Raw genomic sequence first — 15,542 nt, 5'->3', positions numbered from 1 at the left:
TGTATCTAACAGTACATGTGAAATAACAAAGACTAAGGGATTTTCCCTGCTTACTCAGAGCTAGTCACCAATTCTAATGGGCTGCCATTGTTTCACACATGACAGAAACGTCTGTACTATAGATCTGCACACCTTTGCTATTTTAAGAAAAAAACAGATTACACTCCGGCACAAATGGTTTCCCCTAAAACAAGTTTCGGGCATAATAACATTCCTGTCCACTTCCTGTCTGGGGGTGTAAGGAGAAGAATATGGAACACCTATAGGAAGTCTTTAAATTGTTTCTAAATGGCACCAACTGTACTTTGTTTTTAAATATACAGTGCGGTCATCAAGCAAATAATTAACCTTTGTGCCACTTGATCCTACTCTCTCCCCCAATTAACTTAAGACATACTGTAATTGAACACAATATAAACTTTCAGGACTGTATTTCACAACACAGCTTGAATCTACAGAGCTTTGATCCTAAAGTTACCTCAGGTAAAGTAGTCCAAGACTACTATTAATCTGGGTCTGTGAAACTAGCTGTACAACAAATAACCCTGAAACAGACTAGGTTACCAAGTCAGATCCTTCAAACTGCAAAAAGTGGAGTGGAGTCTTGCAGTTAACTGACAAGCATTTTGAATACTTATCTGCCTAAACTCTGGTTTTATGTCTGAAGTAATAGCATACATGGTGCCGCTATGATATAATTTACATTCAACTTCAATGAGAGCTAAACATTTTTGTAGTTTTGCTTTAGGCTGTCAATATAGGTGACAAGCCATTCATTTTAATGGCACAATGCACCATATCGATATACCGGAAATATCAAGTGTGAATAGAAATATAGATTTAAATGTAGTGCACATGTTGGTATTTGTTACAAATTTTCTAACCCGAAGCCCACTAGCAGAAACTCTATCTCCTATCTTAAAAGGGTTTGCATCTTTATCTATTTTTAAATGCAAATCAAAGCCCAGTTCTGTACAGAAGCGATGCATGTTTTTACTTGTTTTATAAAGAATCTGCCCCCAATATCTGCATTCACGTGTGACTCTCACTAGTGAACAACCAGTTGTTGCTTCCAAGTTGCACAGAATTGGAGGATAATGATCTATGTTCACATTCTACTGAAGCTCATAAACCGGCAGTTTGTTCTGTGCATTATGGACTTGGGACTGTGGTTGTGACTTGCCTCTGTTTCAAACAATTCAAATCCCACAGTATTATATGACAGATTTCAATAGAAGCCCAGCAAACACTCTGTGAATGTCTCCAAGTACCTAACGACGACTGGGTTTTTTATTTTATTTTTATAAACAATGTCTTCTAAGTTCATGTAACAAAAGTTTTACAACTGAATAAAAAGCCTAATAACAGTAATAAACAAAAACAGAGATGGTCGAAAATCTAAATCAGCTTTTTAATAAGTAAAATAAAATTAAACATTAAAAGAAAGTATTTGCTATACTATATAATCTGCATGCAGTTTTAGGAACAAGAGACACACTGTATTGAATCTCCTCCACAGTCTCAGGACGGAAGCTTATGAAAATGAATCGGCTTGTTTGGTCTGGAAATATTTTCCAGAAAACTAAATCTTTCTGTTAGATTCGATGGTAGACTGACTTCAGATCCTCTTATTTATTCTTCGCGTTGCCTGAAGCCTTCAACTTCACAGTAAATGCCCCGAGGGACATTGTTAAATCAGAGAAATTATTTATATATATTATACAAAATAATGATGCCTTTGAAGGCCTAGTCACGCCAGTCTGACTAAAGGGGGTGGGGTCTCAGCAAACCTGTAATTTTAAAGATCTCTGATTGTAAATGAATTATCTTTAGGACAGCGCACAGCTGCAGCAGTCTAACAAGAACCGTACTGTCTGTAGTAGTTCTAAAACATTTTCCTCATTTCAGACTTTTTACCGTCATCAATTTCAAATCAAAACTGAGCACTAAGCATCATTTTATGCCCATTTTGTTTTTTTCAAGATTTACACTGACCACCAAGGATCATCCCAGGCATGCATTATCAGTATGCTGGAAACTGCTTCTCTACAAGTCAAAACCGTACTGTAAAAACACGCCTACAGCAGGCATCATGCTCCAGTATTTTTCTAAAGCAAAGTTCCTTCATAGTTATCTATCCAAAGTCTCCTTTCCGAGTACAAATGGTTTTATTGTGATAAATTGTGTCTGCTGTATTGAACAATAATTGTTTACTTCAGGAACTTAAGAACCTTACAATAATTATAAATGTATGCCCTGTCAATCAACCCAATAAAAACAGGTAGAGCAGGAATTATTTAAAAAAAGGAGTGATGCAGCAATTATTGAAAAAGTGTCAATTGGGTGCTAAACGATTGTTTCAGCTCTGGCTGGGGCCTGTCAGTGCTGCCTAGAGAGAAAGCAGATCAGGAGCTTTTCACATGGATCCAATTACAAGCTAAGAGGAAGCGACTTGACTTGCCCATTTTCCAATATGTTCATTTATAAAAGTTTTGTTTTGCATTTCCTGAGCAATGAATGGACACTATCTACTTGTGTAAAAAAAAAAAAAAAAAAATATATATATATATTTATATATATATATATTATATATATATATAGACACGTTTTCGTGCAAAAGCAGCTGAACTGATTTTAATAGTAATTCGTACAATATGTAATGTAATCTGAATGAATGTGTTGTACCTGGTTTATATGTGCAGCTGACCATGTGAGCCAACTCTTCTCACTCAACTGCCAAGGTCCTTGGCCCACCAGTCAGGTCTCTCTAACCTTTTACATTTTCTCTTGAGGACCTCAAGTATGTCATGTGCCAAGATCCCTGTATAAAATGTTTTCTTTGCATGTACTGTACAAGATCTTGTGTATGAAACATAAACAATATTTCAGATATTGCTTTGTAAACAATGTAAGCAAAAAGGCAAAGTTTTCACATTTCATAAAAAAAAAAAAAAAACTAATAAAAATAAAATCAAAGCAGTGTTCCAACTTGTTTTCTTCACTGGAAAGACAGAGATTCTGGTAACTGATAGGACGGGTTTATTCTACACAGGTTCTTGTGGTGAAAGAATAAAGCAAGCCCTTTTGCTTGGTCTCTAGTCTTCGACGCAAAGCCGGACATCCATTTGTTTTCCAACTGCTTTGCATAATAACAGACTCTTATTTTAAATTTTTCTAATTTTACAGTCGTTTTGATGCAAATTGATTTCATTTGCATCTTTAAAAAAAAAAAAAAACACTTTTTACAAAGCCATGTCCAAGGTTATTTGCATATATGCTACAATCAGAATATCTGGTCATTATCCCATGAAGGAGTGGTAGATTAAAGTCCATCAAACTGACAAGAGTACAAAAAATTTGACTGGTTTAATGCTTGGATCTTACACGAGAGCCCTGTGTCCAGATCCTAATTCTGGTAACTATTTCATGCTTAGTGGATACAATGCTAACTAAAATGTTTTTCCAACTAAAACAAAACTGATATGTAAAAGGCATTTAACAAGCAAACCCATCAGTATGGCCCAGAGCAAAGCATTCACAGCTGCAGAAAGAAGGTGTAGAAGCTATTCAATTATTGTTGTCTATTGTGTATTTAATTTTAGATTTAAACAAACTATATGTTCTTTTTGTAAAAAAACAAACAAAAAAAAAACAGGAGTTAACAGGTGAAAATGCATTATCCTATATGTTTAAGCCCAACTGTATAAGCTTCTCCTTGTTATTTTGCTGTTCAACTTGCACATGAATGGGGAAACAGTTTAAGTATACTGCGTTTTTTAATTCAATACTCACAATCTACACCGTTTTTAGAATGAAATCACAAATGTGTGACTGTATGTTTTACTTTTATTCTATGAATCAGTTTCTGTGAATTTGGATCAATTGTTTAAATAAAAAAACATGTAGTACATGAACATAATTAAAAAAATTATCTAAACATTGGTGTTTTCTTTTTTTTTTTTATCAGTGGCATCTCTATTGGAGGCTGTGTGGTCCAGTGGTTAAAGAAATGGGCTTGTAGCAAGGAGGTCCCCAGTTCAAATCGCAGCTCAGCCACTGACTCACTGTGTGACCCTGAGCAAGTCGCTTAACCTCCTCGTGCTCTGTCTTTCAGCTAAGATGTTGTTGTAAGTGACTCTGGAGCTCTGCATACTTTACACACCCTAGTCTTGTATCTTGTGAAGTGCTTTGTGATGGTGGTGCACTATGAAAGGCAATATATACAGACTGTTATGCTTATCTTAGTGTAATCTGTCTGTTTCTTTATTAAGGAAGTTATTAAGTATGTAATTTAGAAGGTAGTATGTTTTGCAGTAAAAGCCTAAGGGCATGCTAAGTAGTATAACTATAAGTTTTTCTATAACCTGTGTGGTCTCTCATAATTTATACCTTAACCCTTCTTTAACATTCCCAGATACCACTGATAAATGTAATATTTTAAAGCTGTTTGAGTAATAAATTACTGTACACAGAATGTCTGTATACCATCGCTCCTGGCACAACCACACAGTAACCCTAATGTTCAGTTGCTTCGGGTATTATTTTTGTTTAATACCAACACCACTGTTTGAAACACAAACTATTTACAAGCATTTTAACATTATTCCTCAATTCCCATTGTATTCTGTTGGATCAGTTGCCAACTGTCTGCTTGACCGACGCTCCTAGTCTGTCCAAGTATTTCCTTTCTTCAATATATTCTTTGTTTTCTTTCTTTTTTTTTTATTTTTTTTACAGAACCAAATTCTTCCTGTATATGCAGTGAGTTTTGTGACACACTTCTGTTTTCAGATATTGCTGACCCCTGCTGGTGAAACAAAGCGCTGGAGAATAAGTTGTGAAATGGGGATCAGATCCTTTTGTACAGTAGTTAAGGACCACAAAGCCAGTGGTTCACAACCAGTGAATATATAATATACAGACGTACAAATAACACAGGACAGCTATACTTTTGCTCAGGTGAAAATTAAAGTAAACTGGAAATATTATACAGAAACAGCAAGTGCTACAAGAGCTAATTTGTCACTCCAAGGGTTGTTGTGCTAGTGTAGAATGAAGAAAAAAATCATTTTTGATAGCTTGGAAGTCCAAGACATTTCATAAAAAAAAAAATTAAAAAAAAACAGGAGCACAACAAACATTTGCGGCTTCATTATTATGTTGTTGGGTTATACAGTACCCATACACTTTCAGATTTGTTATGAGATGCTATCTTCCAAATCAAGCAAGATCCCTGCACAAAGACATCCCAGAATGCCAGATATCCTGGTGTTGACGAGAGCTGAAACTCCAGCGTAGCACATGCCTGAGGCAGAAAGGGAGAAGGAAGTTTTCTTAACAGTTACACAAGGTGCTCTATCCCAGTGGAAATGTGTACAGATGTTATATTGACACATATTTAACCCTCACCGCTAAAGCAAACCCAACGTGTGAGCATTACTTGTTGGTTAATTTTTTATTTCTCTCTGTTTGTGTTTATGGGAATGTGTCAATTTTTTAAAATGGGACTAATATGAACTGTTTTTCTTTTTCAGAAATGAAATATAGGTCTGTGGCCGGGTGGAAGCCCTGCTAGTAAATGTATGTTTTGTTGAAGTTTGGCAGGGATGGGGTTAAATCTCATCCCTGCCAATTCCATGTGTACAATGTGGCCATTCCCAGATTAGATGATTGGGTGCTGATAAGGGGAATGGCCATGTGTATAAAAGGGAACCAAGGACTTTTGTTTGGAGAGAGAGAGGTTGGAGAAAGAGTTTTAGTGAAGTTGAAGGTGACTGTTTAAACCTTTTATTTTGTACCTTGTTTGTTTGTTCTAGAGTTTTTGTTTAGTTTGTGTAAATAAGCATGCGCCATGGCTCTAACTGCAGCTCTCCATCTCTGAGTCTCATTCCTGCTGGTAACAGCTTGTGCAGTGGCGCTATCCTGCTACAAGGTCATACAGGCTATCTTTTTTACTTTTACTACAATTACACTGTAGTAGTTCTCATACTTATGATTTTTAACATAGTGCAGGTATTACTTGACAAAACTTCAACTTTTTATGGCAATGGATGCTCAACTCCTCTTAAATTGCCACACCAGTTAAGTGCGCATAAGGCTTTGACACAAATTTTCTGCTTCAATTCAGATTTAGAAATGGTATAGTTTACACCAAAACGGGATGGGTTTACTTTGACTGATACGAGTAATGGGGACATTCATGTCAGATTGACTGAACCACTGAATCCCTCTCGAATGCTTTTATAACATAATGTGTCGAGCACTTTACGCACTTACAAACCCCAGAGCATGACCTCACTGGTGTGATCTGCTGAAACTCAACACCCAGTTCTGAAGCTGAAGAAATCCTACTGTATGTAATTCTCCTTCCTCCCTGTGTTCTGTTGCAGCTTGCACTATTATGTTTCATAGATAAAGATTAATGTAAATTATTCAAATATTTTCAAGCAATTATATCAGCTCCACAGGCTATAGGTGTGTATCTGCAACACCTTACGCCTAAGCGTGAAAAAAGGCCCTAAACACCTGGTAAAAATAAACTAAAAAGATACATACAAGCTGCTTAAAAATGGTTAAACTTAACCATCTGGCTTCAAACTAACTAACTGATTTAGACAAAAGGTGTATTCGGTCAAGCATGCCTTTCACCAGTTACTGGTCACAAGGACAAAGGTTACTGAAAACCTAGGATCACTTTTCATACCAGTACTACCTATAGAACGTACATGTTCTTCAATAATGCTTTAAAATGGGTTTCTGTAAAGCCAACTGGTATCACAAGCAAAAGCTTAAAGCGTAAATCAACCCAAGTCCTTGAAGATATCCTACTGATCAGGTAATTAGAACACTATCAGAGTTTATTTATGATCCCCTCTATGTAGACTGCCACACCTTGGAAAACAAAAAAAGCAAACGCCATAATGTGCATTGATACAGAGGCTGATCTGCCTGCTTTAGTCCCAGGATGCCAGGGCTATCTGTTCCCTTTGGAATCTGACTTCATTCATGTGTTTAAGTAGAGGCTCAATACTTATTCCCCTGGTTTATCCTGATCGTGGGCTTAAATTGTTGCTGGGCCGTTTTATATATTAAGACTTGGAGATTTGAGTTGCTCACGAAACCTGCTATACAGACCATTGTATTGTATTGCAAAATAATAAATTCCAGCCTTGCAAAGCACGTTTAGGGAAGCTCAAAAAATGTGAGCAGAAGGCTTAGTTCATTGAAGCACTTGGGGCACCCCTCTTTCCAGACTAAAAGAAAACCTCTCTCAAAATGCACAGCATCAACAAGATGTCAAATGTTATGCTTTTAGTTCAAGTTCTGCTTTATTTTCTAAGTGAGAAAGCGATGTGGACTCCAAAAACACCTACTGATTTAAAGGAAAGCAGTGCATACCACATGTTAGCTTTTAGAAAGTTTGTGGAACTATGGCAAGTCTTCAGTGTAATACTCATTCATTTATTTGTTTATGTTAGGAGTGACAGAGTGTCTCCAACCAGAGAATGACCAGAGCATTCCGTTTCAATGAATGAAAAAAGTGAATTTTCATGAACCCATTGATATCCGTATACCAGGTAGTCCTGTGCTGTGTTTTAAATAATGCACCACAAGTTGCCTGTCCGTGACGGCTAGAACATGCATATCACAAACTATTTATAAACAAGATGAAGTCCTACATAGAATTATTTGTCTTCCTGCACTTAAGTGAGCTGCCAGGAACCATCTAAAAACAAGAGGTTGGTGGTATGTCTTGCTAATAGCAAGCAGTGCTTGAAGTAATTCATCCCTGTACAATCACAGTAATTACCACAGAAATAAACTGCTTTTTTTGGAACATGAAATAGAGGGCCATTTCCAGCCTTTCCCGTCACATACAATACTGGCAAAACAGTTTTATTTCTTGCAGAAAACTTGACTCAAAATAGCGCCCACAAAAAACAAGATTTCACCAGACCAACAGCAAAATTGTTCATCCCAAAAGCACACATCATTCTTGGTATGCAAGATCAAAATGTAAGTCAATAATTTGAAGACCAGTAAATGTACTTAAAGTTAGTCTGGCATTGCAAAGATATTTCCAGGAAAATCCAAATAAGATAGGCTGTGCATAACAACCGTCACATGTTAAAGGAACATTTCCTTTAATAGACTACACTGAGAGGACTTAGAAAATACAACCTGTGCAGTGCACTGTTAGACGACAGAGAGCACCACTGTGCAAGACGCAGATAGTGTTCATTTACACACCTGAAGAAATTGATTTAAAGAGAGGAGCAAATTACAGCGAACCTCTCCAAGACACATTTTTGCCATTAATTCAATTCGTGTTATTAGACGGTTTGAAGTTATGGGGTGTTTTTGGTTTTTTTTTTAAAAAAATGTATTAATATAAACAGTCTGGATAAAATGGTGTACCACAGATGAGCATAGAGTTGCATATATATATAATGAGAATGATCTGGATGTCCTGCTGCTATTGAACAGAAGGTGAAGAAAGTTGTTATCTGATGTTGGTTTGCAGTTATTATATTACTGATGCAGGAAATTAGGTGGAGTCAGTAATTGAGGGATTTCAGGTTTCATTATTATCCCTGCATTGCACTTTAACGATAGGTGTTGCCAACAGTTCCAGCCTGTAGCAGAAAAGCAACATGACCGCACTTGGCTATGCCAGGAAACTGATTCTTGCTGGCTAGTCAGAACACATTTTCATGATTTAAAATATTCAGTCATTGGTTAAACAAAAGTAGGGCTTGAGCTTTTTAGTTTTTTTATTTTCTAAATTTCTACCTCCCCTTTTAAATGTTAATTCGTCGTTGTTTATGATTCTTTTATTTATTTTTTGCTACAAATGAAGATTTTAAATGGACTTGCTATCAGTGTACACTCCATAGTGGGTATTTTATGCTGAAAAGAAAATCAGTTGAACTGTTAAACAAGTGAAAAAACAAAAGCACAATGATAAACTACAGGGTTTCGCAATCCTGGTTCTGGGGACCCATGAGTTACTTATACAATTTTATCGGTAACTTGAAATCTCCAACTATTTAAAAGCTGAAAACAATTAAAGGTCTAATTTAAGCTAATGAATAGTTCAATGACGTAATTGAGAATGAAAACCAGAAGGCACCATGGGTCCCCAGGACCAGGATTGGGAAAGAACTGAACTCAGCGACTGAAAGAATGAAATGCAGTTAGGATCAGCTTTGAGCAATTAACATCATTTGTCATGTCTGTTGAAATAAAACATAAGCAAAACAGAATCAGAATCAGTCCAGGTATGAAGGTAAAAACAAGTGACATTGTTTTACAACTAACAGCTTTTTCTGAGTTTAATTAGGAAACAGAATTGGCTCACAATTAGTTTAAATGTGATCAAAAATAAAACCTGAAAACTTCAAGCCCTAGACATGACACCTACACAAAACCAAATTTATTCTCATAATGTACTGTGTTTTAGTATCAGCTTGTAGATTATTAAATATCATTTGACAAGAAAATACATATTTATTTTAACTAACTGTATCTGGACTGTAAATCCTTTTTTTTTTTTTTTTTTTTTTTTTTTTTTTTTGTCACAGCAGTAAACAAACCTCACAGATTTGTAATCCAGATGAATAACTTCCTCTTCTCCAAATTAGATTGAGCAGTTGAAATGAGTTCTACAGAAATAATAATTAATTTATACTATCAATCAGGAAGATCACGCACAGTATGTTTATACTCACTGAGCTGTTACAGTATCAGTGCACAGACTGCTGGAATTGCATGTATTCACACCACTACTAAGTGAGTACCAAATGGGACCACCTAAAGTAAGTTTAGTAAAAATGTATTCTAGATGATTAAAGTACCACACCTCCCCTTCCATTTTCCCTTCCCCCATCTTGCATTTCACACCACTGTTTCAGTGGTTGTGAATAGTAAATACTTTGAAAGGCATTGGGGCATTTTGCCTGTTATGCAAAAGATTGTATCTGAATATTCCAACAGGCAACTACAGCAAAGTACTGAGTGCTACTCACCCATCCACATTCACCAACACCACATGGTTCATAATCAAAGAGGACTGATAATTAGGATGCTGACGTTACCTTCAGGAGTGTTAAACAAATTGCATATTTGTGTCTTTCATACATTTATTTTGTTCACCTGAATAGTTCATGCATTACTGCCTCAACTGTCTTGTTACTTAAAGACAAGAATAAAATTTAAGACCACAAATGTGCTCCCCCTCCCTTGCATATTTTGTTTTTACTAGCACTTTTAAGCACTTTGGGCTTCTTTTGAATTCTGATGAAGTACTCAAAACGAAACACTTAAGAGCCCCCTCCTTCCTGCTATGTAACAACAACAGGATTCCACTTCACAACATTTTTTATTTATTTATTTATTTTCTATATAGAAAACAGAGACCTTCAGGATCTATAGCCATGCTCTCCCACTGCAGAGAGCTGCATCGAGTGCCTCTCCAGGACCATTGTGCTCATCGGCTGGCAGTGACATCGTCTCCTGCTTTCCAGGGGAGGATAGAAGACCTTGAAAAGTAGCTGATAAGCAAACACAGTAAGACGTGCCAGTTTTGTGTTCATTTTCCTCACTGACGCTCCCACACACTCGCACATTACAATGACCTGGAACCTGCAGTCAGCTTTTCTTGTTAAAGTATTTTTACACTAAAATATCATACTTTGGAGTCTGTTTCCCACAGTATTCTAAAATGTAGTCTTCTGTTCGCTGAATGTTGGTCAGGAAGCAGACCTTGTTGACCAGTTTACAGCTTGTTTGTTTGTCTGTATATACAGCTATGGCCAAAAGTTTTGCATCACCCTATAGAATTAATACATTTTGCTTCATAAAGTTAAATGAAGCCTGCTGAATAATGTTACGTTAACATATTGAATTACATACCGCTTTGTAGTTTTACCATATGCTTAGTGACAACAATTGAAAAATGTGACGTTTCGTAATCTCGCATGAAATTCTGTACTACTATTACGGCTTCCGGTAGACTGTTGCGATATCATTTTGTAGTTTCTTTGATTACATGGCGTTAAACAAAGATTAAATTATGTTCATATAGTTTGGTTTTTTAATTGTTTTGGCCATTTCTCAAAGGTATAAAGCTCTCTGCTGTTAAAACCTCATTGTCACTACATCACTCAGGAAACTTATGAGAATGACATCTTCCTTCATCGGGGAGCGACACAGAACTGGTTAACCACAATTTACTACAATAATCCCTAATTTACAAAGCTTGCATACAACTCAAGTTTTTTTGCAAGTTTTAATAGGGGTTTTGTTCTTTCATAATTTACTTTTGCCCTTGCATTTTGTAAGACAAGTGGATTGCTGCTGTAGTACAACAGTAAATTCCAATTTTGCAGCAGGAATTATTCACATGCGGTCCCATGCATTTTTTCTATGTCTACTTTTGAAGTGCCATTTGCTTTGCAAATGCAATTCAGGAGATTCATTTGCATATGAAAGACATGCGGTATGAGGAAAAACCTGTCTAATCATTAGCCAGCAGAAGGATTTCGTCTGTCACTGAGGCAATGCTTATGCTTGTCAAAGTAACGAATAAAGAGCTGCAGGTATAAAAAACAAAACAATACAGTTCATTTGTGTTGACACAGGTGCAGCTACAAACTGACTCTGACTCATACCTGTGCTTCAGAGCCACTCCATTGTGTGGGAAACATAAACACAAAGGCTTGACGATAATAGTCAGCCAGCATGCAACGTACACAAAACATCACTGAGAGAACCGTGTTGGATAGCACACATTTCTCAAATGCTTCCTAGGTGAAATCAATACTTTACTTTTCTGTATGCTACAAACAACAGCCTTGAGGTAATATTGACACGAACACTGAAATACCAGAAGAAAGGCTTTCAATACAAAAGGTCAAACATATCCATGAGAGCAGGAGACCTGCCTTAAAGCAGCAGTAACATACAGCAAAAGACAAACCTACATTCAAATAATGTGTCCAAAGTCTTCTGCTAATCCCTGCCATACCAGACCCCCCCATGACCAAGAACACATAATTGGGGGCCTGTATTCCGCCATCTGAATTCTTTAGCAATTCCATTTCTTGTTGTAAAGGCAAACACCTACACAATGTGTCTCTGATAGTAATGCTGGTTTACTATTATGGGAAAAGATGTACTGCATTGTATTTGTACAAAAAAAGCTTTGCCAGCCCCAACATGCGATATCAGTTCTAGTAGCAACACAAAAAACAGCAATATGGGCAAATGGCAATACACTGAAAACCTTCCTTTTAATGCAGTTCTCTTATCTTACTTCATTATAACTTTGATCAGTCTACAACTGAAGCAGTAAGCATATTCATGTTCTCTACAGTACTGAAAGAAATGAGTAGGCATATATAGTGGTATAGAGTATCATTTACTTGTACTGACAGGTCAAATCTATTTTAGAGTCACTGATTGGCTTCCCTCGCTAAACGCCCAGTAACAATAGTTTACTCATATCATCCATATTCAAATGTGTTTCTTGTGACATATCAAGTTTGTAAGATGTGTCAAAATTTCTGCGACTACACTAACTGCTTTATGGCCCTCAAGCAAAATACTGAACTGACTCATCTTGAAATTGTATTGTACACAATAAATTGCGCCATGCAACTTATTTCTATGGTTTTGGGATCATCTTTTGTGCCACTGAAATATTTTTCTTTACCAGGGTTGAATCATGTAAATATGCAGATAGTCTCCCCTTGCCATATGGTGAGATCATTATGCATCAACCAAAATAACTATGGGCAGTGGACTTCTTCAGTGTAATCCTAATCCAACAACATCTACCAAGTTTTATTTATATATATAATATATATATATATATTATATATATATATATATATAGATATATATATATATATATATATATATATATAGATAGATAGATAGATATAATTAATTTGGGAGTCTATATAAGATGTTTTTAAAATATATAGTCAAAAGTACACCAATACTTGACTACTTTAAACTTTAACTAGCACCTAAGAAGTTGAAGTTCACTTCTGAACTCTCCCTCCTGCAAATGTATTTGATGGCTTTTTATCTAAATACATTCTCTGCAGCCACATAAAGGAATCAAATTCACAGATTAAAAGTGTGATCATAAAACACTGCAATACAGTGCCCAAAAAGAAATACAAAAACAACATATGGTTTCACGCCACTCAGTCCTGGGATGGAAATAAGACAGACTCCCACTGAATAGCAGTTCAATCCATTCCTGGTTATACTGGGAGTTTAACAAGACACATCTGAGCTTGTTACCAATACACTGGGGCAAATCAAGCTTGTATTAAAACCTGGAATGGGTGACACTGCTGTGCAACAAATCTTATCCCCATCCCTGCAGTGTGCTTCTACAGAAATCCACCCTCAAACTGCATAAATACAAACCAGCTGTCCAAGAGTGAAAAACGCCAGCTCTTACCAGGGCCCAAACTTACGTTTCTCATCAGCGTGTACTAAAGATGCTGCTCTTGACAAAACATCCAAAGGAGTCTCCATTCTTGGCAAGACCCTACAAATAAGTAAATGATAGGAAAAAAAGGAAGAAAAAAGAACCATTATGAAATGTTGTCAATTGTACTCCAAACTGTCGCTGGTTTCATTTTAACAAGGAAACTATACAAGGTCTCCAAAACGTTGACAGAAAACAGAACCATGTGGGATTGAGATAATAATGCTGTAGCCCAGTAATCGACCGTGCACTGTAAAACCAAACCGCAAAGGATTACTCAGGGATCTTCTGCAACTAATGGTAAACAAGTCTTTTATTTTGTTTGAGAATACTTGCAATGCACAACAAACACAAAAGTGTTGTCAAAGCAAATCTTAGTGTGGTGCATATCAATACCAAAATGTATTTAAAATGTGTTGCATAATATTTATGTTTCATTGTTAAACATTTGGTTTACATTGTACCAGTGCAGATGAAAATAAAACTTTGCCACAACATAGTGTATGGGTACAAAATAAAATAAAGTAGCTAAAGGGTTATTGCTTTCTGTTTTAAAATCATTATACAGAGTAAATCGCCAGCAAATACATGAACGATGAAGTTCAGGAGCATACTGAAAGCAGATTGCGCTACTGTAACCCCTCAGCACTTCTCACACCGCATTGCAATGATGCCATTTTTCGTAACTGTGGAAAAATTACTACAGCATTGCTCTGCTGGTGGCACTGCCAGGCACTACAGAAAAAAAAAAAATGTTGAGTCCCGTAAACCATTAACAAAGTTTCTGTAAACACTTGGCCAGGTTTTAGCACCTAACACAGTACACATGCTGCACGCATTCTCAATGAAATTAGTCAGCACACCATACAGTATGTAGCAGTGGCTTTCCGCGACAGTGTTAGCAGCACGTCTACGTATATGCCGTGAAGCAGCGGAACAACACGCACAAACAGTGAAGGCGCAAGTGCGACAGGACAGTAACAGTTTATAGTACAAAACCTATGTGTATAGTCAAGTCTCCAAACAACTTTATAACACAGTTCACATGAAGTAACACATTACTGTAGATCCTTTAGAAAAATTTTAGTAATGAACACGAGAAACTTTATCCACTGAAGAAATGCAACCACAGCGGCAATACGGTAAGCGCACTAAGAACCGCAGCACATGCTCCAAACGTTTCTCGCAGTTTCCGATAGACAAAATGTTTTTTTCTTCTACAACACATCATAAATAGCGAGCTCCCCACTACAACGCCTAATTTGTTTCCTTTTAGCTTACATTACCATAAAGCACAACACACTGTCATAAATTTTAGTTAACACCGCAACCAAAAAATCACCACACGTAGAATGTGCTAGTATAACAGCAAATAAAATGCGCTTTGTTCAAGTCGGTCAGCTGAACTATTATTATTATTATTATTATTATTATTATTATGCACAAGGTTCTCAGATGTTGAAATCTAGTATGGCATTCTGCTGGGTCTAAGTTTCCAAAAATCGCTTTGCTCTTTGATCATGTGCATAACAATATCTCTAACTAGCCAGCTCGTTGCAATCGCTGTGTAAATACATACCACCTTGTAGCGCCACTGTGGTGTCTTGGAAGTTTGAAATGCTGAAGATGTTTTACAGTTATTAATATTATTAAGAGGAACACACAACACCTTTTCACTTTTAAGTCACGGAAGGCGCAAGTGCTGGATGGTTATCCCAGAGCTAACACAATGACAAAAGAGAGCGCTTGCATTGAATTGAAACTCGCACTGCGTCAACCGGCTCTGTGAAGAATGTGCGGAATGATGGAATTCTCTTCCCAGCAGGTGGTGAAAGTGAACCATCCTCATTGGCTAACCACTCTGAAGTGAGATCAGCATACATTATGTTAACTGAACATGTTACATCACATCCTTAGCAGCGGCGTGTTGACAATATAAGGGAGTTGGCACAACACGGGAAGGCCAACCGGTCGCACTGAACCAGTAAGCCACTGTTCCCGAGAAAGCCTTCCTTTCTCTTTTAAGCGAAGC

The 15,542-nt window shown here is 36.8% G+C and overlaps 1 protein-coding gene across 2 annotated transcripts in view; it reads right to left on the bottom strand.

The window, feature by feature from the left end:
* Nucleotides 1-15,287, bottom strand: part of LOC121297757 (transcription cofactor vestigial-like protein 4) — a 52,264-nt gene extending 36,977 nt beyond the window's left edge. The window contains exons 1-2 of one of the 2 annotated variants that reach the window (XM_041224235.1): nt 15,090-15,287; nt 13,497-13,570 (exon numbers count right to left, since the gene is read on the bottom strand). In XM_041224235.1, the coding sequence (XP_041080169.1) occupies nt 13,497-13,557 (61 nt within the window). In that variant the 5' untranslated portion in view covers nt 13,558-13,570; nt 15,090-15,287. The remainder of the gene's footprint in view (nt 1-13,496; nt 13,571-15,089) is intronic. The other variant, XM_041224237.1, reaches the window with a different exon arrangement.
* Nucleotides 15,288-15,542: the final 255 nt, after the last annotated feature.

This window comes from Polyodon spathula, chromosome 23 (genome assembly GCF_017654505.1).
Source record: "Polyodon spathula isolate WHYD16114869_AA chromosome 23, ASM1765450v1, whole genome shotgun sequence".
Lineage (NCBI taxonomy): Eukaryota > Metazoa > Chordata > Actinopteri > Acipenseriformes > Polyodontidae > Polyodon > Polyodon spathula.
The sequence above is the reverse complement of the archived record's forward strand: the minus strand, read 5'-3'. Positions and strand labels throughout refer to the sequence as shown.